General features: G+C 35.3%; 2 protein-coding genes across 2 annotated transcripts in view; both read left to right on the forward strand.

Annotated features, from left to right (window-relative positions):
• The window catches only part of LOC123555908 (uncharacterized), a 25,846-nt gene extending 20,584 nt beyond the window's left edge, over window positions 1-5,262 (forward strand). Inside the window, exon 5 of the mRNA XM_053535174.1 lies at window positions 5,164-5,262. Within this exon, the coding sequence (XP_053391149.1) occupies window positions 5,164-5,262 (99 nt within the window). The remainder of the gene's footprint in view (window positions 1-5,163) is intronic.
• On the forward strand, window positions 5,185-22,864 carry LOC123555909 (uncharacterized). Its single transcript, XM_045346495.2, has 5 exons — window positions 5,185-5,767; window positions 7,553-7,621; window positions 7,713-8,108; window positions 9,704-9,958; window positions 22,680-22,864. Exons 1-5 carry the CDS (start codon window positions 5,401-5,403, stop codon window positions 22,862-22,864), a joined length of 1,272 nt encoding a protein of 423 aa, XP_045202430.2. The 5' UTR covers window positions 5,185-5,400.
• The last annotated feature ends 959 nt before the right edge of the window (window positions 22,865-23,823 follow it).

Consider the following 23,823-nt stretch of genomic DNA (forward strand, 5'->3'; position numbering starts at 1 on the left):
TTCAAACCTGCTTCAGAGATAAACCTTATAAGTTACGTAAATTACCTTGTTACCATAGTGAATTCAAATTAGTTAAATTATAGCAATTGATTGTATTTCGTATAAGTTAACGTTTTATAAGTTTTTATAAGTAAAAAGTCTCCGCGTACTTGGTTCAGTGTTGTTATATTTTCTGGTCCTTCGGAATTATGGAGTTTATTCAACATATGTGTAATAGAGTTCCGCTTAAGCCGGTGCTTGGGGGCGTGAAAGGTGTTGCACATTTTATTACCTCACAGTCAAACCGAGTCTGCTATTACTCTTCTTGGTTGCATTCTTTGCTTCCAAAGGATCTTTTTACAGATTTTATTATAACTCACATGAGCTAAAGGCTCGGCACACTTTCCTTTAAACAACATCTCCTCCTAAATAATCTGGCCAAATTTGATGAAACTTTACAGGGATATTCTTTGGATGGTCTGCTTAAAACATTCTTCGAAAGAATTGAATTCCATATAGAACTCTGGCTACCATGGCAACCGAAAGGAAACAAAATCTTGTCCAAAACCAAGGATAAAGGGCTTTTATATTTGGTATGTTGCAGCATCTGGTGGCCCTTTACCAACATTGTTCAAATTAGTATAGGGTCAAATATGGTTCCGTCCTGGGGGTCACATGGTTTATACAGACTTATATATTAATTCTGAAAATCTTCTGGTCCAAAACAACCAAGCGTAGATCCTCAATATTTGGCATGTCACATCATATAAGGGACATCTATAAAACTTGTTCAAATACATGCCCCTGTGGTGAAAAGAGGCCCCGACCTGGGGGTACCAAGTTTTATATAGACTTATATAGGGAAAAATTAAAAAGTCTTTTTGCCTGAAACCGAGAGACAAAGGCCTTTGATATTTGGTATGTAGCAGTGCCTTATGGTTCCCTACCATTTTTTTTTTCAAATTATGCTTCTTGGTGAAAAGAAGTCCCGCACCGGGGATCTCAAGTTTTATATAGACTAATATAGAAAAAAAAACTTTTCTAAAACTGCAGTGTGGAAGCCATCGGAAGATCGGTAGTTCTACCCAGGCGCCCGCTAGTGATGAAATACTGCACGGAGGGGCACCTGGGGTCTTTCTCTACCATCAAAGCTGGAAAGTCGCCATACGACCGGTGATTGTGTCGGTGTGACGTTAAACCCAACAAAATAAATAAATAATTTTCTGAAGCGCAAGGCATAGGCTTTTGCTTTTTGTATGTTGCATTGTCTAGTAGTTCTTTACCAAGATTGTTGAAATTATGTCACTGGGGTAAAAAAAGGTCCTGCCTTGGGGATCTCAAGTTTTACATAGAATTACAGAAAAAAAACTTTAAAAAATCTTCTTGCCTAAAAGTTCAAGACCTATGCTTTTGATATTCAGTTTATTACATTGTCTAGTGGCTCTCGATTCAGATCCAGCTAAAAATGCAGTCCCTATTGCATAGAAAAGTTTTTCCTTTGATATGACTAAATATCTTGCGGATCAATTGAAAAATAAAGCCACAATAGCAAACACAATGTTTCTTTTAATTTAGGTTTTATCAAGGCAGTGATTCTGACAAAATTTCCAGCGTAAAACGCTGCACCTATTGCGTACACACGGTTTTCTTTGATTGACCAAGACACCTGGCTTTTGACCAAAGATATTCCATATTTAAAGTTGATCTAGATTTTATCAAGACAAACATTTTTATTAAATTTCACAAAGTTCGGATATAAATGTAGTTCCTGCTGCATACACAAGGTTTAACTTTGATATGAAATATTGACCTAGTTTTTTACCCCCTACAACCCATATTCATATATGACCTAGATTTTATTAAGGCAATCATTCTGACTTAATTTCATAGAGATACGCTGAAAAATATTGTCCCTGTCTGGTTTGACCCAGTGACCTAGTTTTAAAACCCTGATATTCTATATTCAAATTTGACCTAGATTTTATCAACACAATCATTTTGACCAAATTTCATGAAGATCAATTGAAAAATATAGCCTCTATCTCAATCACTTCTTTGACTTGACCTAGTGGCTTAGTTTTTGACCCCAGACAACCCATATTCAAACTTGACTTAGATTTTATAAAGGCGAGCATTCTGACTCAACTTTATGAATATCCAGTGTAAAAAGCAGGGGGGGGGGGGGGGGGGGCTCCGTGGCCGAGTGGTTAAGGTCGCTGACTTCAAATCACTTGCCCCTCATCGATGTGGGTTTGAGCCTCACTCAGGGCGTTGAATTCTTTATGTGAGGAAGCCATCTAGCTGGCTTACGGAAGGTCGGTGGTTCTACCCAGGTGCCCGCTCTTGATGAAATAATGCACGGAGGGGCACCTGGGGTCTTCCTCCACCATTAAACCTGGAAAGTCGCCATATGACCTATCATGTGTCGATGCGACGTTAAATCCAAAAAAAAGCAGGCCCTATTGCGTACACACGGTTTTTCTTTAATTTGATCGGGTGACCTTGTTTGTTTTCCAAAGCCCATATTCGAGTTTGACTTTGATTTTATCAAGGCAGATATTCTGATCAAATTTCATGAAAATCCAATGTAAAATACAGGCCGTATTGCATACACATAGCTTTTCTTTGATATGACCTAGTGACCTAGTTTTTGATCCCAAATAACATAAAATCAGATTTGACCTAGATTTCTTCAAGGCAATTATTCAGACCAAATTTCATGAAGATCAATTGAAAATAAGCCTCAATAGCATACAAAATGACCAATATTTGAATTGACCTAGATTTTATCAAGGCAATAATTCTGACAAAATTTCATGAAGGTCAATTAAAAAGTAAAGCCTTTATCGCATACACAAGCTAAATGTTGACATACAGACAGACGCCGGGCATCGAGCGATCACAATAACTCAAGGTGAGCAAAGACAAAACGCAGCACCTTGCAAGCATCACGTTACTGTGAGAGAAAATTAAATTGCTCAGATGAGCTTAAATAGAGCACCTGGCAAACATTACGTTTTAAACAGCCTCGAACATTATTAAACATTTTAATCAATAGCGCGAACACATATAGGTATCAAATATTATTATGATGTTCAATTTCTTTTTCTTCAAAACAACTCAATCAGGGCGTTGGACGTGTTTTGCATTTTGCTGCTTTTTAGGCGAGAAAAATGCTATTTGCAGTTCAAAATGACGTTATTTGTTTACTTTTTTGACCTAACAGAGGACCAATTTTGCAGTAGTAAATGTGTTTATTAAATACAATATGATATCTCAAACTAGCACTATTTAAGCATTGCACCGTGCAGTAAATACGGGAACCTTTTTTTTTCTTTTTTTTTGGAAAGGGGTGGGTGGTGGGTTAGCTACAGAAAGGTGATTGTCATTTCTTTTTATCTAACACAATAATTTTATTCATACTAAAGAACGTCTGCATTACATTAACAGAATTTTCTGTAACGGCAGATTTCGCAAGGTAAATGCGATTTCGCAAGCATCGGTCAATATGCAAATTAGGCACATTTGTAAACACAAGGTGCGTGTCATAAAAAGTGAAAGAACTGCTTTTGGCCCAGTTTTGGTAAGGATTTGGTTGACCATCAAATAGAATATACATTTTTATCTCGCTCTGTTGTATACATTTTGAAGCCTTGATTATTCTTGGCAAATGAATTTTGTAAATTTGTTGAGGGATTCGGGGTCGTAAAATTCATATAGTCTAATTGTATTTTTCTCACGAATAATGTTTTCTCTCCTATGATCACATCATACCTTAAAATTATCAAAAGTAGTGATTAAAAAGGTTGTCTTTGAATTAGTTCGTTTGAAAATAAAAGATAATGCTTAACTTCTTTGTTTGAATCTTAAAGTTAACTATACTTCAGTTATCTTCACTGGCTTTACTTTTCCACGAAGAACCTTTTCTTCGGATTAAATATTGCCTTTAGCATTAAAAAGTTTATAGGTTGATCCATTATATAACTGAGGTACTCCGGTGCAATATTACTACAGATGCAACTTGATTTTTAGGTATAATTTCTATAATTATATGTTTTATAAAGTACTTCGAGTTTTTCAGTTAACAATCTTAAAGGTAGAAAAATTTCATTCTACATCCTTAAGTGAATGCAAGTTTTTGCTTTTAGCTACTTCAGTTGCCGAAATGGTATGATTATATAATTCAATTTTCTGTGATTTTAATATCCATGAACAATAGATGTTTTCTAAGAGTGTGTAAAATATAAATATTGTAAACTAAATTAATAAACTATACAACAAAATCTGCTGGACGCATGGAATGCAAGTACGCAGACTTGCACATGTACGTGTACATGTGACTTTATGTAATATGCATAACCTCTGACTCCATATTCACTGGCTTAAGCTGATTTCTATCATCAAAAACAAGTGATCACAAACAGCATGAATGAATAAAAACAGACTACATGGATAATTTTGACAGCAGCCAAATGATGATTTAAAAGATATTCAGAAAAAAAAAGATAAAAGTTGAAAATGATTTGATGCATTAATTTTTTGTAAAAGTATACCAAAATTGTACAAGTGAACTTATACATTCAAGTATTAACTGTCCCGTTATAATAATCTTAAAAGTAGACTCACCAGAAGCATGGGAGAACAATGCAAACAGTAAAAAATTGCAGACTCGGTTTGATTGAGTCTGTTCATGAGCAGTCAAATTCAAAACTTTCCATATGCCCTGCACCGGCTAAAGCAGTATTCACTCTTCAGGCCTGAATGAGTTAAATATAAATGATCCCGAAGGACCAGAAAATATAACAACACTGATATGAAATCAGGGCGACTTTTTACGGCCGCCACACAGCACTTGACACCCGCCTTTGTGAAGTAAATACAATCTGGTAAGTAGATCCCTCGGAAGCACAGAGAACAATGCAAACATTGAAAATTGCAGACTTGGTTTGATTGAGTCTGTTCATAAGCAGTAATGGAATAAGACATACATTTCCACACCTATGGGAAACAAATTCTAAACAAAGGAAGACTGTATACAGACCCTTGTGTAAAAATTACTAATACATATATAATCAAAGCCCTAAAATGACTGAATGTAGCGTGCAAACTTATGTTCAGAAGCACTCATCACTTTATTCGCTATAACTGTGTAAATGATTGTAATTCTTGTTGATTTTATTTCAGAAAAGTCTTTTCAATCGACTACCACAGAAAATGAATATTATATCAGAGCCATATTGCTGCTTGCTGAAGGTGGTTCCTACATTTCAAAACAAGTATTAGACAGAGAACATTCTGGTGACTTAAGACAAATTACTCAAGAAGTGTGAACATAAATTAAGGCACGAATTGCACAAAAAACAAGTAGAGAAATTATTTCCACCAACTGGAAACACTAATGTGAACACATGGGACCTTCAAATGCTGATAATTGTAGTATTAAGACTATTTCATAGCTCCCTTAAGCCCGAAGACAGAAAAAATTTACATGACATAAAAATGTTGAGGCATGAAGTTCAAGCACACAGTGCTTCGGTAACACTAGACGATGTTCAGTATGATAACATCAAATTACAACTGACTGATGCTTTGAGAAGTTTAGCTTCGGGCTTTGAAGAGAATGTGCAAGAGGAATGTAGATCAATTATCAACAAGTACACATCTGGGCCTCTCGATGTAATGTCTGCTAGAGAGTGTATGAAACAATTACAGAATAATGACGTATTGTTTAAACAAGTGTTGGAGAAGGTCGAAAGTTCTAAGAATGACATATGTTTGCGCATAAATGGTAAGACTCTAATAAAGGTTGAGAATGTACTTGTCAATATATCGGTACATGTAAACATAATTCTATTTTAAATACACAACAGGATAAAGCTACCCTTCAGTATTGCTTTTTGATGCATCCTCTAAATTTATGTCAATGTTTTGACATAAATTATAAAATTTGTTTTTCATTTAATAAAGTGATTCATTCTGTGTTTTAATGAACATTTCATCTTGAAACACGCTTTTACTTTTAAGCGATAAACTATGTAGAAAACTCTCAAAAATGTGAGACTAGCTAGTGAAATTTGATGCAGAATAGAAGGAATTTGGCTTTATATCTATACACATTAAAAAAGTAAAATAAAAAATATTTGTGGATTACTTTTGATATGATCTATTAATTGTTGTCCAGTTAAAAATGTTAACTTTTTAATATTCATCTAAAGGTAAATGTATGTCTCTATTGCATTACATTCGTACTATTTATTTAAGCTATCAAAGTTTACCTAGCACTATTCGAAGATGATATCATACGAGGGGCGTTCAATATGTAATGTTACTCCGTATGTAGTTCCATAACCGCTTGTCAATTTTACGTGCGGTTTTCGGCACATTATAGAGCAATTGATTGGCAAAACAATGCTATATAAATTATAAAAATCGGTAGATTCATAATAAGAATGTAATCGTCTGAATGAGGTGTACTGTACTCTGGTATACTGGACAATTTTATGTCTAAAATATTGAGATTGATATATGCAATTTCTTGAGTCTACTATTCAATAACTAGAACTATAGTTCAATTTTCAGTTTAAACAGATAAAACAAATTATGATCTTCACAAATACATATGAAAACTAAAATAAAAATGTTTATAACAGTTTTAAATCGAGCGTTCTATTTTTTTTATTCGAAAAATGATAAGGTGAGTACAATAAGCCTCTGCAATTTTGTCAGGCGCTTAAAACATTCTTGTATTCTAAGTTGATACTAGTATCTTAATTCTCGATTGCGGAACTAGTTCTTACAACTTTGATTAATCGCTCTCAACACCCATTCCGGATGGAATCAACCTCGAGTTTAGATTTTTAGTTGTGTTGTAAAATTATAAATGCAATAAATAGTTTAAAACAAACGCAAACTCATCACAATTTGCTGTACCTCGTAGAAAAATGATAGAATTTTGTGATTTTACAAGTTATTCTATTTTTCTGAGACTCTGGATGCTCATTACAAACCTAAATTATAATTATGCTCCAGTATACCTGAGTACAACTCACTAAAATGATTATATTTTTACTTTTAACCTGCTGATTTTTATAATTTATACACCATTGTCTTTTCAATAAATTGCTCTATAATGTACCGAAAACCGCATCTAAAAATAACCAGCGGTTACGGATCTACATACGGAGTAACATTACATATTGAACGCCCCTCGCAGTCAGATAACGATGATTTTAGTGTACAGGAAATAAAAATTGCAAAACAAACGACTCGACAAATGTTTCAAAATTAGTATTCAAAACATTCATTAATATGCCTCACCCTCGTCGATGAGGGTTCAAGCCTCATTCGGGGCTTTGAACTATTCCTGTGAGGAAGCCATCCAATCGGCCTGTGGTTCTACTCAAGTATTTACTCTTAATGGAATAATGCATGGAGGGGCACCTTGGGTCTTCCTCCACCATCAAAGCCATATTATCTAAATTCTGTCGATGCGGCATAACCTCCCCAAATCCCTCCCTACCCCCCATACACCCTCCTTAAAAAATAAATTAATATGATACTTTTTCATTTTCAGATCTTGAAAAGACTTTGATTGAGAAACTGCAAAATCTGGATCAAGGAGCATACAGGAAGAAAATCAAAGGTAATTTATTATATGTTGTCTAACACGTACGGCAGCTTTATTAATACAGTTATAAAATACAGATTACTAATATTCAAAATTTGCATTTCAGTTGGTATGCATGTGGAGTTATCTCTCTGTGGACCAACAGAAGAGTGGATCCTTCTGATGGAGAGAACACTAAATTCCGTCTTTAATGAAGCATATAAAACGTCTGGGGAAAGATTTGAAGATATCAAGAAAGAAGTAGAGGAATTACTCGAAGATATCAAACAAAACACAACGATCAATTTCAAAGGCTCAGAAACGATGTGCATCATTCTAATGTTTGAATGCTTTACATACTCTGGACTATTGGATTTGCTCCAGTATCTAACGAGTCAGAAATATCAACATTGGCTTAGTGCTTTAGCAGAAACATTGTCGACGCATTTCAAGGTTGATGTACCAGTAACGGCTACTTCTGCTATCACACCTGCATGCTTGAAAAATGCGTTAGACGATTTAGGTACGTATTCGTCAGATTATTAAAGTCTGCCTGTACACAAACAAAAAAAAAGATTGGAATGAATCGGTGTAATAAATGGTAAACAAATCGGGTGATTTGTTCACGATTTGATCACGATTCAAATGGTATGCAAATGAGCTAATGAATCGGTAATAAATCGTAAACAAATCGTTTAATAAATCGGTAACAAATCAGGACTTTAAACTAAATAATGAATCGGTAACAAATCAAGTATGCTGAAGTTGAAATGAAAGGAATTTGGAAATCAGTGGCACTAATAAATCGGTAATAAATCGTGGTAATGAATCGGTAATGAATCGTACTAATAACTCAGCATTATTTTTAAGGGACGAAAGCATGGGTACAAAAAGTCTGAGGACGAATTGTTATTCTCTAGAAAGGATAGCATTAACTATAAAAATGACAAACTAAATGTTCTAGTAAGGAAAGAACAACATGAAATATATAGATTCTATTTACAGTATAGCAATTGCAAAGTTCAAAAATATGATACATATTAGAACATATGCATCAGATCTAATTTATAAACTTTCTTTAAAGTTGTCATGAAAACAAATGACAATCTTGTAATTATTTCCTAAAAACTTAACAGCTTCAAATATAGTGTAAAGAGTTAATGTATGCACTTAAACATGTCCTTTTACAACTATATTAGACAATCAAACACTTGCACTTACTCCATAACAGTTAAAATTCCAGTATTTTAGAGGATTCATGTAGTGTCGCTGTGTATTTCAGTTATCCGGCCAAAATGCATTAAAGATGGCTGACAATATACTCATGTTTCCCGCCCAAAAAGTCACAATTTTACTTTTTAATCAATCGGTAATAAATGGTACTGCACAAAATATCTGTTTCTAATGAATGGTAAACAAATCAGTTATTTGCAATGAATTGGGGAGGGACTTTCTCTGCAAAACCCGATTTGCTTCCGATTCATTAAATGAATCGTAAACAAATGGTGTTAATAAATCGGCAAATCCCGATTTGTTCACCATTTATTCACGATTTTGATACCATTTGTTACTTGAATTTTTTGTTTACGTGTATCAAATTCATTTTAGATATTTAATGACACAAAAGTCATTTAATTAATTAACTTTAAATAATAAAAGTATACATATAGTTTAAGCTTTATACTTCATTTTGTCTTCTACTATATTCGAGGATATGATTTTTCTGTTTGTCTAATTGATCTGATTAATTTAGTTTGTATACCGAAAATGTTTGGTTTCAATACCAAAGCTTCCCTTTACGCTATCATTTAAAGCTAATATTATAGATATTTATTTTTGAGAAGATTGTAGTAATTCGCCATTTTGAAATTTGTTATCAAAAATTGATTTCAAGTATGAGCTATATCGTGCGGCATTTAAGTAGGTTTCGATGGCTTAAATAAACACACAAGGAGAAACGTGATTTATAAGAGTAGAAATTATTTAGAAAACTATGTTTCATCTTATATAAATGCAATATCTTTACTGTCAATCAGATTTAATCTAAAATAGTATATAATTAGACTTTCTTTTGAAAAGGTAATAGATAATGTTTATTTGATACAAATTTTACAACAGAGCGCAAAAGGGAGGAACGGGAGGCTGAAAATTGTCACAGTCATTCTAATGATGAATCCAAGAAGTCTTTAAAGCTGGCGATGGAATGTTCATCTGTAAAAGACTTGGTATATCTCTGGGAAATGTTTCAAAAAGGTGGTGCTTCACATTATCTGGACAGAATAGCTGATACGCTTTCTGAGTATTATGGAAAGAAAATATCGTTGTCATCGTCTATAGATCTGGAAGAATTCAAAGAAGCACTGAAAGATACAGGTGCGTTTATACGTGTTAAAGTATCTCAGTCAAGAATAGATTATCAGAATCCAAATAATCATTGAGTGTCAAATTAAATCTAACTTTGATTTTGTTAAGGTCTTCTTTTGATGACTGGAATCAAAATATAATGCAGCAAATCCTATTTCTCTATTACACGTATACGGATATAACTGAGAAACATAAGGAAATGTTTGGCACAAGCATTCCCCATAAACAGACGACATATTATGCGCAACACCCAGACGCCTAGCTCAAAGGTCAGTGTCACACTTTGAGGTCAATAGCCAAAAGAAGTTATTTCGTGTCCGGACCATAACTTTTGTAATCCGTTAAAGGTTTTAATTATGACATGGCCCAAATGTTCCCCATTTTGAGTAGCTCAAAGGTCAAAGTCACACTCTGATGTCAAACGTAATTATGTTATTTTCGTGGTTTTTTTGGGGTTTTTTTTTCAGTCAATAACTATGTCGTCCATTGCGGGATTACAATATTACTATGCACACATGCTCCCCATAAATAGACGGAATGCTATGTGCAACTCCAAGACTCTTAGCTCAAAGATCCATAATTTTGTATTTCATTAAAAAGTGAAATTATTACTTGGCAAAACCCCGTTATGAGAAAATGTGCTTATCCATACATCTAGTTCAAAAATAAAAGTCACACTTTGTGGTCAAATGTCACTAGAAGTTTTCCTGCTCAGTCCAAATCTGTGATTCATTCCATCAAATAATCTAAATATAACTTGACACAAACATTCCCCATAATGATGAAATGAGTTGTAATGTGCAACACTCAGATCCCTAACTCAGAGGTCAAGGTCTTTACTGAGAGTCCAAATTTAGTATGTTCTTTATTCCCTGTCCTGTCAAAGACATCATTTTTAATTTTAATATTTATTTGCACAAATGTTTCCCATAATGAGGCAACATTTAATCCCTTAGCTGAAAGGTCAAAGTCACACTTGGAGATAGTTCAAAGGTCAATAGGTTTGTTTTCTTGTCCGGTCAGTAAGTCCGTCATCCATCAATTGGTTTTAATTTTTTAATGTTACTAGGTACAAATGTTACCCATAATGAGACGACTTGTAATGCACAATACACAGACCGAACCCTAGCTCAGGGGCCAAGGTCAAAGGTCATGATTTTACCCTGTCCGGTCAATAACTCTGTCATCCATCAAACGAATTTTACTAATTCGCGGCATGGAGATTCCCCATAATGAAATAATTTATTGTGTTCAACATCAAGATCCCTAGCTCAAATGTCAAGGTATATATATATTTTTCTCATTAATTTAAAAGTAAAATATTATTTTAAGATACTTTTTGTATTTATAGATGTCACAAACAATTAAAAATTGCAGATTTTATGTCTGTCTGTTTCAATCCAAACCTTATGTAATTGTATATGTAGCACACTACTGTATATAGATCATTGACATAATAGTAGATCATTAAGTTATACGGCAGTTTTGATAACTGTAGTCGTCCTCCAGTTAGGTACTTGTATTGCATGACAATACATCATTCAATAAATAATTTCTGTATATCTAAAATTAACTATTACTCAGAAAATATGATTTTACATTCCTTCATCCTCATCTGGAGGGAATGCCGTACGATTTTGTCAAGCAGTGCACATAAAAAATGCCTGTCCTCGGAATATCTAAACTGTAGACGTAAATATTAGAAAAAAAAAAACTATTTAAGTCATCATTAATGAAGTGAACAATTGTGATGAAAGGACGGACAGAGAATTCAATGCAACATCCTACCGGAGATATAAACAAAAAAGATATTGTAATTCTAGTACAATTGTTAAAGGCATTCAAATTACTTCTGTCCTAATGTATTTTAAAAGTAATTTTCATGAAAGTGACAAGTGTAAGTAAATTCCAAATTATTCATACTCGTCGAGAGTCTTCTCGATGGCAAGGTCGGGCAACTGAACATGCAGTTAATCATTTTATGCTAATTACAAGGTACTGGTGCAATTCTTAAGAAGATGTTCATTTTCAATCATTTTTGAAGAAAACTATTAACGTCACTCATGTCTTTTATTTTTTTATATATTTAAATGATTCAAACGTACAAACTAACGTCGTTTGTCTGTTTGTCTATCTTCGTTCGGCAGTTGAAAATGCTAATGATGCTAATGCTGGAATAAGCAAAATAACAGGTAAACAAAATATATGTAAGTTGAAATCAACATTTTATTTCAGTCAAACTGGCTGGCCATAGTAGCCACAGTTCAGCTAGAGTAGCCAGAACTCTGGTTACTCTGGCCAGCCAGAGTAGCCAGAGTTCAGCAAGGAAAGCCAGAGTTTCTAGGATGTTAAAATGTTCTGGCTACTCTGGTCAGCATAGTATCCAGATTAGTCCGAGTCACCTGGATTTTATCTGCTCTGGTTATTCTGACTGGCCAGAGTAGCCAGAGTTTCTAGGATTTTAAGAGTAGCCAGTCTAACCTGGTTCACAAAACATTTTCCGTTTTAGCTGACTTTTATTATGAAACTTAATATGTCATTTCTATCTAAATAGCATGTTTAAACTGAATTTCAAGTTAATTACTATTTTCAAGTAGCTATTTAGAGTTAATCTGGAGTAGCCAGAGTAGCCAGAACTCTTGTTACTCTGGTTGGCCAGAGTAGCCAGAGTTCAGCAACAGTAGCAAGAGTTTCTAGTATTTTAACATGTTCTGACTATTCTGGTCAGCCAGAGTATCCGGAGTAGCCCGAATCACCAGGATTTCATTTGCTCCGGTTACTTTTCCTGGCCAGAGTAGCCAGAGTTTCTAGGATTTTAACATGTTTTTGCTACTCTGGTCAGTCAGAGTAGCCAGAGTAACCAGGTCCCATGTTCACGAAAGTTTTTCAGTCTAAGCTGAATTTGATAATGAAATCTAATAATTGAGCCGTGCCATGAGAAAACAAACATAGTGGCTTTGCGACCAGCATGGACCCAGACTAGCTTGCGCATCCGCGCGTCTGGTCAGGATCCATGCTGTTCGCTTTTAAAGCGTATTTGACTTTGAGAAACTGCTAGCGAACAGCACGGATCCTGACCAGCCTGCGCGGATAGAAATGACATGAGTCGCGCCATGAGAAAACCAACATAGTGGGTTTGAGACCAGAATATTTAAAACTGAATTTCAAGTTAATAACTATTTTCAAGTGGCTGTTTAGAGTAGCCAGAGTAGCCAAAACTATGGTCAATATGGCTGGCCAGAGTAGCCAGAGTTCAGCCAGAGTTCAGCCAGAGTTTAGCCAGTGTAGCCAGAGTTCAGCCAGAGTAGCCTGAATTCTGGTTACTCTGGCTGGCCAGAATAGCCAGAGTTCAGCCAGAGTAGCCAGAAGTCTGGTGACTCTGGCTGGCCAGAGTAGCCGAGTTACCAAGATGTTTATTGCTCTGGCTACTTTGGCTAGCCAGAACAGCCAGAATGTCCGAGATATCCATTGGTTCTAGCTACCCTGGCTAGCTAGAATAGCCAGAGAAAATACTGTAATACCTATTGCGAAATGACCATTTTGGTACTCTCAGGTTTGATTTTTTAGCTCACCAGAGACAAAAGCTCAGGGTGAGCTATTAGGATCACTCACCGTCCGTCGTCCGTAAACTTTTATTTTAAACGACATCTCCTCATAAACCGCTAGGGCAATTTCATCCAAACTTCACAGGAATGTTCCTTGGGTAAAGCTCTACAAAAATTATTCAAAGAATTGAATTCCATGCAGAAATCTGGTTGCCATGGCAACCGAAAGGAAAAACTTTAGAAATCTTCTTCTCAAAAAGCAGAAGCCCTAGAGCTTAGATATTTGGTGTGAAGCATTGCCTAGTAGACCTCTACCAAATTTGTTCAAATCATGACCCCGGAATCAAAATTGACCACGCCCCAGGGGTCACTTGATTTTACATAATAAAATCTTAAAAAAATCTTCTTCTCAAAATCAAGAAGCCCTAGAGCTTAGATATTTGACATGTGGCATTGCCTAGTGGACCTCTACTAAAATTGTTCAAATAATGACCCTGGGATTAAAATAGATTTCTATAGGAAAAACTTCAAATTTTTTAAAAAAATAAACCAGAAGGCCTAGAGCTAAGATATATGACATGTAGCATTGTCTAATAGACCTCTACAAAATTTGTTCAAATCATGAACATCGGGGTCAAAATTGACCCTGCCCCAGGGGTCACTTGATTTTACATAGGAAAATCTTCAAATAAATTCTAAAAATAAACCAGAAGGCCTAGAACTTAGATATTTGACATGTATCATTGCCTAGTAGACCTCTACAAAATTTGTTACAATCATGACCCCCGGGGTCAAAATTGACCCCGCCCAAGTGTCACTTGATTTTACATAGGAAAATCTTCAAATATTTTCTAAAAATAAACCAGAAGGTCTAGAGCTTAGATATTTGATATGTAGCGTTGCCTAGTGGACCTCTACAAAACTTGTTCAAATTATGACCTCAGAGCTCAAATTGACCCCGCTCCATGGGGTTACTTGATTGTACATAGAAAAATCTTCAAAGTTTTCTTAAAATAAACCAGAAGGCTTAGAGCTTAGATATTTGACATGTATTATTGCCTAATGGACCTCTACAAAATTTGTTAAAAGCATGACCCCAGGGGTCAAATTGATCCCGCCCCATGGGGTTACTTGATTGTTCATAGAAAAATCTTCAAAGTTTTCTTAAAATAAACCAGGAGGCCTAGAGCTTAGATATTTGACATGTATCATTGCCTAGTGGACCTCTGCAAAAAAGAAGGTCTAGAGCTTAGATATTTGATATGTAACATTGCCTAGTGGACCTGTACAAAATTTGTTCAAATTATGACCCCGAGGTAAAACTGGCCCCGCCCCAGGGGTCACTTGATTTTACATAGGAAAATCTTCAAACATTTTCTAAAAATAAACCAGAAGGCCTAGATCTTAGATATTTGACATGTAGCATTGCCTAGTAGACTTCTACAAAAAATTTTCAAATCATGACCCCCGGGGTCAAATTGACCCCGCCCCATAGGGTTACTTTATTATACATAGAGAACTCTTCAAAATAAACCGGAAGGTCTAGAGCTTAGATGTTTGGCGTGTAGCATTGCCTAGTGGACCTCTACAAAATTTGTTAAAATCTTGACCCAAATTGACCCAGGCCCAGGGGTTACTTGATTGTACATAGGGAAATCTTCATAAAAATCATCAGGTTGACATTTGAAACATGTAGCTCATATTACTCAGGTGAGCGATCCAGGGTCATCATGACCCTCTTGTTAGTGTTTTATATGTATCAAGTGTATCATCGTACCATCGTGCATTGCGGTTTAGTATTCAATAAAATGTCACGATTGTGCAAACGGAACGCCGTACATAACAGTGTGAAAATGGTGAAAAGTCAATTTACATTACTGAACAAAATTGATAGGTAAGACTAAGTCAAATTAAATGATATTTAATAGTTACCATTGTATATTGAATAACCCTCATACACTATACTTGAATTATTTTAGCTCGTGTCACTGTGTGACAAGGTGAGTATTTGTGATCAACTTTTGTCTTGTCTATCAGATTGAGTCAGGCTCTTTGACTGAACTCAGTACTTATTCCATTTTTTATTGTAAAACCTTAAAAATCTTCTCAAGTATCACAAGACCCAGAGCTTAGATATTTTGCAAGAAGCATTGGCAAGTACATCGCTTTCAAAATTGTTCAGATCATGGACTCCGGTGTCATATTGGATCTGCCTTGGGGCTTTAAGTTTCACATAGAGTAATATATTAAATCCTATAAAAATATTTTTATTTTCCTTTAGGCCCAGACTATATATATTTTGTAAGTAGCATGGCCTAGTGAATGCCTCTCTTAAAATTGAGCAAACCATGTCCCCTGATGTCAAAATTGCCCCCGCTTGTGCTAATGTGCTTGCAAAGTCTTACAGGAAAATCTTTTAAAATCTTCTCAAAAGACAAGAGTTAAGATAGTTTGATGCCCCAGAGTCAAAATGGTTCCTACTTAAGTTTTATATAGAAAAAAAACATGATATACTTAAATAGCAAAAATCTTTTTCAGAGCCACATGGGTAAGAGCTGAAATATTTTGCATGTAAATTAGCAAAATTTATAATGGAGTTCTTTCAAACTTGATTGAATCACCACCACCAGGGCAATATTAGTCTCTCTGTGTGGATTATCAATATACTTCTAATCTTATACAATATAGGCTTAAAATTTCCAGAATGCCCAGAATTTAGAGTTAACAATTACAAATTGTGAATTGTTACTATGACTGTCATAACCCACAAGGTCCAGGTAAGCGGTTCAGGACCATATTCAGGACCATATGGGTCCTCTTGTTTATATTGATACCATAAACAATTGCAGTGAATTCTATATAACTTTGAGTGTAAAAATAAAGAATATTTATTTGAAGGCTTCTTGTTTTATATTTATTTAACTTCAGCGTTTGCCATGAATTTGTACCAAATAAATTAACTTGAAGACATAATATAAAGAAATTGGAGAATACATTTTTCATACTTGTTAACAGCAACCAATTCCTGAAATTTGCATTTCAAAGTTATGGCAGTTGATGAAATGTTGGCATGTGAACACATACACTTAAAGCGGCTTAATAACGGTATTTCATCTAAACCATTGGAAAAAGGTAGGTACCTGTGACATGCCACTCAAAACGCAAAATGCCATTCAAAAATTGATTGTGGTCACCTTATGCCATCAGACAATTAATATTCCATGTTGTATTAACTCGGTATTACTTGTGTACGTGTATGAAACGAACTGACTGTGTTTGGATTAAACAGTTATAGGACTGCTAACTGATAAGTACGACAAAATTCTTTGAACTCCGTTTGATGATCACTTGATACATGAAACACAAAAAAAACCTGAGGGTACAAAAAAGGTCAATTCGCAACATGTTAAAGCCCTAGAAACTCTGGTTACTCTGGTTAGAAGTCCGTTTTATGAATCACTTGATACATAAAACACACAAAAAATCAACCTTGAGAGAACCAAAATAGTCAACAATCATCTCACACCTTTCCAATACAGCTTTCGTTCAAAACATAGATGTGAGGCTCAACTATTATCCTTTACACAAGAAACTTTTCACAATCTCCAATCTGGAAACAAACAGGTCTCATTGTAATGGATTTCTCGAAAGCTTTCTTAAAGATCGATCATCAACTCCTTCTCTATAAAATCGTGAAACTTTGTGTCTACAGAATCTCTCTATCGTGGATTCAATCTTTCCTTAATACCCGTTTTCAATCTGTAGTAGTTGAAGGCTCACACTCTTTACCAGTTCTATCAGGGGATTCTTCAAGGTTTAGTGTTGGGTCCTTGTCTCTTCCTTTGTTTTATCAATGATCTTCCTGACTCTGTTAAAGGTAGAATACGCTTATTTGCTGATGACATTATCATATACCTCAACATAGACTCGTTAAAATAGACTCTTACAAAGTTCAAGATGAGCTGAAAAAATTAGAAGAATGGGAATGTAATTGGTCTATGGAATTCAATCCTGATAAATGCGAAGTAATAGGAATCTCAAAATAAAAAGAGAAAAAATATCATCTTTCCATATAAATTACTTAATCAAGAACTAAAAACTACAGGAAATGCTAAATATCTTGGAATTACTATTAGTGATGTCTTAACTTGGAAAAACATATTGAAATTACATCTTCAAAAGCTAGTAACACTCTCAGATTTATATGTACAATATAATAACAACAACATTAAAGAAACTGCCTAAAAACATACGTTCGTCCACAATTAGAATACTGTAACACCATATTGCATCCATTGCAGAAAAAAAACTTAGTAAATGAGATTATTATCATTATTATATTATCATCATCATCATCATCATCATCACCATCATCATCATCATCATCATTATTATTATTATTATTAATCCAGATTTGTTGAGCGCCCATTTAATATAAAATATACGTTCAAGGGCGCTTAACAATTAAACATGTGACATATCGCAGATATGTAGGAAAATCACAAAAACATGGCATATGCAGTATTTAAACTGGAACTGAATGATTTGATTAATGGTTATTTGTACAACATTATTCGGGATGCATGTATTCTTCTTTGTTCTAGTGTCTGTCATTTAAGTTTCTAGTATTGATGTAACGCTGCTTTGGTATGTGTAGCCAGAACATATTAAAATCCTAATAAAGTCTTGTTACTCCGGCTGAACTCTGCCTACTCTGGCTGAACTCTGCCTACTCTGGCCAGCCAGAGTAACCAGAGTTCTAGCTACTATGGCTACTATGAATAGCCAGTTGAAAATAGTTATTAATTTGAAATTCAGTTTTAAACATACTATTTAGAAAGAAACATCATATTACGTTTCAAGATCGAATTCAGTTAAGACTGAAAATGGTTTGTAAACACGGGACCTGGTTACTCTGGCTACTCTGGCTACTCTGGTTGACCAGTAGCCAGAACATGTTAAAACCTTAGAAACTGGCCAGCCAGAGTAACCAGAGCTACTTTAATTAACCACTTGAAAATAGTTATTAACTTGAAATTCAGTTTTAAATATGCTATTTACATAGAAATGACATATTAAGTTTCATAATCAAACTCAGCTAAGACTGAAAATATTTTGCGAACACGGGACCTGGTTACTCTGTCTACTCTGGCTGACCAGAGTAGCCAGAACATGTTAAAATCCTAAAAACTCTGACTATTCTGGCTGAACTCTGGCTACTATGTTAGAAACAGCCAGAGTAACCAGAGCAAATGATATCCTGGTGACTCGGGTTACTGTGGCTACTTTGGCTGACCAGAGTAGCCAGAACATGTTAAAAATCTAGAAACTCTGCCTACTCTGGTTGAATTCTGGCTACTCTGGCCAGCCAGAGTAACCAGAGTTCTGGGTACTGGATGAACTCTGGCTACTCTTGCTGAACTCTGGCTACTCTAGCCAGCCAGAGTAACCAGAGTTCTGGCTGAACTCTGGCTACTCTGACTGAAATCTGGCTACTCTTGCCAGCCAGAGTAACCAGAGTTATGACTTCTCTGGCTGAACTCTGGCTACTCTGGCTGGCCAGACTCTAGCTACTCTGGCTGAACTCTGGCTACCCTAGCTAAACTCTGGCTGAACTCTGGCTACTCTGACTAATTTCACTCACATTGTATACAGCAATCTTTTCTGACCAATTAGCTTCGAATGATACATTGTTTATTGGGTCACTGTTACCAAAAACAGAAGAATGGTTTCCACTAAATATCTTAAGTCTTATCGTTTATTACACTTATTGTCAGTTTACTTGGTTTTTAGATAGTTTTTATCAAACAAAAGGTTTGGAATGTGTTTGAGGTCACTCGGATCAGAAACAAGGTCAGTGTAACTAAAAGTGGGGTCATATTTGAAATGATAAATAGGTTTTTGTGCTGTGGAATGGAAGGGTATCGGGTATGATTTGGAAATTACATGACACGAATGTTCCCTATAATGGAATGATTTATCCTCCAAACATCAAGATCACTTGCTCAATCGTCAAAGTAACATTTGAAGGTAGAGAAATCAATATTGTTATTTTCCGGTTAAGTATGTGAAATAGTTAAAGGCTACGCTATTCTTCTGTCTGCAGCTTTTACATCTCCGTGCGTGTATGTTAAATTAATTTCGTATAAATATTCAATATAGCAAGCTCATGTGTCAACTGGACCCAATGAAGTAAATGCTGGAATTTTATGCCCCCGAAGGGAGGCATATAGTTTTTGAACCGTCGGTCTGTCGGTCTGTCCGCAATTTTCGTGTCCGGTCCATATCTTTGTCATCCATGGATGGATTTTCAAATAACTTGGCATGAATGTGTAACACAGTAAGGCGACGTGTCGCGCGCAAGACCAAGGTCCGTAGCTCAAAGGTCAAGGTCACACTTAGACGTTAAATGTCATTTTTCATGATAATGCATTCGTGTCCGGTCCATATCTTTGTCATCCATGGATGGATTTTCAAATAACTTGGCATCAATGTGTACCACAGTAAGACGACGTGTTGCGCGCAAGACCCAGGTCTGTAGCTCAAAGGTCAAGGTCACACTTAGACGTTAAAGGTCATATTTCATGATAGTGCATTGATGGGCGTGTCCGGTCCATATCTTTGTCATTCATGCATGGATTTTAAAATTATTGGGCATGAATGTGTACCACAGTAAGACGACGTGTCGCACACAAGACCAAGGTCCGTAGCTCAAAGGTCAAGGTCACACTTAGACGTTAAATGTCATATTTCATGATAGTGCATTGATGGGCGTGTCCGGTCCATATCTTTGTCATACATGCATGGATTTTAAAATTATTGGGCATGAATGTGTACCACAGTAAGACGACGTGTTGCGCGCAAGACCCAGGTCCGTAGCTCAAAAGTCAAGGTCACACTTAGACGTTAAAGGTCATATTTCATGATAGTGCAATGATGGGCGTGTCCGGTCCATATCTTTGTCATTCATGCATGGATTTTAAAATAACTACGCATGGATGTGTGGCACAGTAAGACCACGTGTCCCGCGCAAGACCCAGGTCCGTAGGTCAAAGGTCCTAAACTCTAACATCGGCCATAACTATTCATTCAAAGTGCCATCGGGGGCATGTGTCATTCTATGGAGACAGCTCTTGTTTTCTTTAGAATTACTTCCCACTCTTATGATATATTTCTCCTTTTATTATCTCATCCGCTTAAAGGAAAAGTATTTTTAGAATACTTCTAATGTCTATAGCTGTCACAAGCAAGTAAGAACTATAGATTTCTTGTCTGCTTATTTTGATCCAAACACTGCGGATTATAACATTTTGTTTATGTCGCCCACTACTGTATATGCAGCATTGACATATAGTTATACTGCAGTTGAGATATTTGTAGTAATCTTCCAGTAGGGGACATTGTATTACTTGTCAATACTTCATTCAAGAGTTAATTTCTTTTATATTTAAGATAAATCATTACTTTTACGGTATATCTAATCTACTATTACATGTAATCACATGATAATCTTGTTGATCACGGATTAGAAAATATAATTTATTCTAACACGACCAGGAAATAACCTTCATACATAGAGCAAAATCTATCTCGGGTTATTCTGCCATAAACCACTCGCGTGCAATGACGTCATCCGATCCAGGTGCGTAGCACGGTCGTAAAAAGTAGTTACCATTTCTTCTAACATTGTTGATACTGGTATGTCGTGTTAGAATCGAAATAATAAGTTCCCAAGTGTGATTTATCGTAGAATAACCCGAGTTTTTCGTTCTTATGCGAAACAATATATCTCTCAGGCCTACGGCCTTCGTCATATTCTTACGCATTAGAACTCAAAACTCGGGTTATTCTACGATAAACCACGTTTGGGAACTTATTATTTCTTAAATATTCTCTACTAAAAAGAAATTCCGTAGAATTATTGTATCAAGCATTTCAAACAACGCAAATTACAAAATTGTTTGTCCTCCGGATATCTAAAGCCTAGACGTAATTTTGAAAACAATATTTAGATCATCCTTAATGACTGTGAAGTGTACTTAATAACAAACAATTGTGATGAAGAACGAACGACACTTCGGCAAAAAACCAACTGGGGACATAATAAGAAAAAGAATAATTTTAATTCAAGTACAATTATTTAGGACAATTAAATTGCTTCTTCTTTGTTTATTTGTTTTGAAAGTAATTTTCATGAAGGCAGTGGCTAGGGTTACGGTACCGTAATCCTAGCCTCCGATTCTAGGATTACAGAAGTTCCGTATTCCTAGACAACCCTATGAGAATAGGCTAGGATTACGGATATATTTAAGAGGAATCAAATATATATGTTAGGACATGTTAAGACATGCATAAATGATGTTGTAAAATTACTTGTTTCACTTAAGATAGCGATTTTTCATGTCTGCCATGCCATATTATTTCGTGTTATCGATCCGCCATTTTGGTTAGTAAAATATAGGTGGACAATTATTTATGCGTTGTTGATGATGGTTATAAATGCTAAAAGTTTAAATCTTCTTAATGAAAATAGTAATGTTTCAATGTTAACATAATTGTCCACCTACATCCGGGCCACATCACGAGGAGGCGCTCATTTCTTTTTCTTTTCAATTTCCATAAAAAGTAAATAATCGTATTTTGTGTGTGTGTGTGTGTGTGTGTGTGTGTGTGTGTGTTTCTTTCTTTTTCTTTTTTTTTTTTTGGAAATATTGTTGTAATTTTGTTTTTTGTTTAGAGTAAGTTATTATTTCATAGTCATGGTTTTGCATTTTTTCTTTCATTTTTAATCGTTATTCTCTGGGTTTTTTTTCTTTTTTCTTTCTTCTTCTTTTACTAACCCAAAATGGCGGCTCGATAGCACGAAATAATACGACAGGCACGAAAACTCACTATTTTAAGTAAAATAAGTAAGTTTACAACATCATTTATGCATGTCTTAACATATATTTGATGCCTATTAAATACTTCCGTAATTCCAGCCTATCCCCATAGGGTTGTCTAGAAATACGGAACTTCCGTTATCCAAGAATCGGAGGCTAGGATTACGGTACCGTAACCCTAAGTTAGTGTTCATACACGTATTAGCCATTTCGATTCTATATAGAATTGCTGCCACTTATAATATATTTCTTACGTAAACGTAACCTATTATGCTATTTATTGAAGAGTTTCCATATTTGTAGGTGAAACATTTGAAAGTAAATATTCAGATGTACGTCCACCAAAAAGCTCAACTGGAAAGAAAATATCGTTGTCATCGTCTATAGATCTGGAAGAATTCAAAGAAGCACTGAAAGATACAGGTGCGTTTATACGTGTTAAAGTATCTCAGTCAAGAATAGATTATCAGAATCCAAATAATCATTGAGTGTCAAATTAAATCTAACTTTGATTTTGTTAAGGTCTTCTTTTGATGACTGGAATCAAAATATAATGCAGCATATCCTATATCTCTATTACACGTATACGGATACAACTGAAAAACATAGGGAAAATGTTTGGCACAAGCATTCCCAATAAACAGACGACATATTATGCGCAACACCCAGACGCCTAGCTTAAAGGTCAATGTTACACTTTGAGGTCAATGGTCAAAATTTCGTGTCCGGACCATAACTTTTGTAATCCGTTAAAGGTCCGCATTTTGAGTAACTCAGAGGTCAAAGTCACACTCTGATGTCAAACGTAACTATGTTATTTTCGTGTTGTTTTTTTTTCTCGGTTTTTATCCCCAGTCAATTACTATGTCGTCCATTGCGGGATTAGTCATCCATTGAAGGATTACAATATTACTTTGCACACATGCTCCGCATAAATAGACGGAATGTTATGTGCAACTTCAAGACCCATGGCTCAAAGATCCATAATTTTGTATTTTATTAAAAACTGAAATTATTACTTGGCAGAAATGAACCCCATTACGAGAAAATGTGCTTATCCATATATCTAGTTCAAAAGTCAAAGTCACATTTTGTGGTCAAATGTCACTAGAAGTTTTCCTACTCAGTCCAAATCTGTGATTCATTCCATCAAAGAATTTTTATATAACTTGACACAAACATTCCCCATAATGATGAAATGATTTGTATTGTGCAACACTCAGAGGTCAAGGTCATTACTGAGAGTCCAAATTTAGTATGTTCTTTATTCGCTGTCCTGACCAAGACATCATGTTTTAATTCTAATATTTATTTGCACAAATGTTTCCCATAATGAGGCAAAATTTAATCCCTTAGCTGATAAGGTCAAAGTCACACATGGAGATAGTTCAAAGGTCAATAGGTTTGTTTTCTTGTCCGGTCAGTAAGTCCGTCATCCATCAATTGG

This window comes from Mercenaria mercenaria, unplaced genomic scaffold (genome assembly GCF_021730395.1).
Source record: "Mercenaria mercenaria strain notata unplaced genomic scaffold, MADL_Memer_1 contig_4578, whole genome shotgun sequence".
NCBI lineage: Eukaryota > Metazoa > Mollusca > Bivalvia > Venerida > Veneridae > Mercenaria > Mercenaria mercenaria.

Bases quoted from the DNA above. Each gene is read 5' to 3' on its own strand.
- LOC123555909 (XM_045346495.2), top strand. From the start codon at position 5,401: ATGCTGATAATTGTAGTATTAAGACTATTTCATAGCTCCCTTAAGCCC. The intron at 8,109-9,703 runs GTACGTATTCGT...ATTTTACAACAG, and splicing joins AAATGCGTTAGACGATTTAG to AGCGCAAAAGGGAGGAACGG. The intron at 9,959-22,679 runs GTGCGTTTATAC...CCATATTTGTAG, and splicing joins AGAAGCACTGAAAGATACAG to GTGAAACATTTGAAAGTAAA.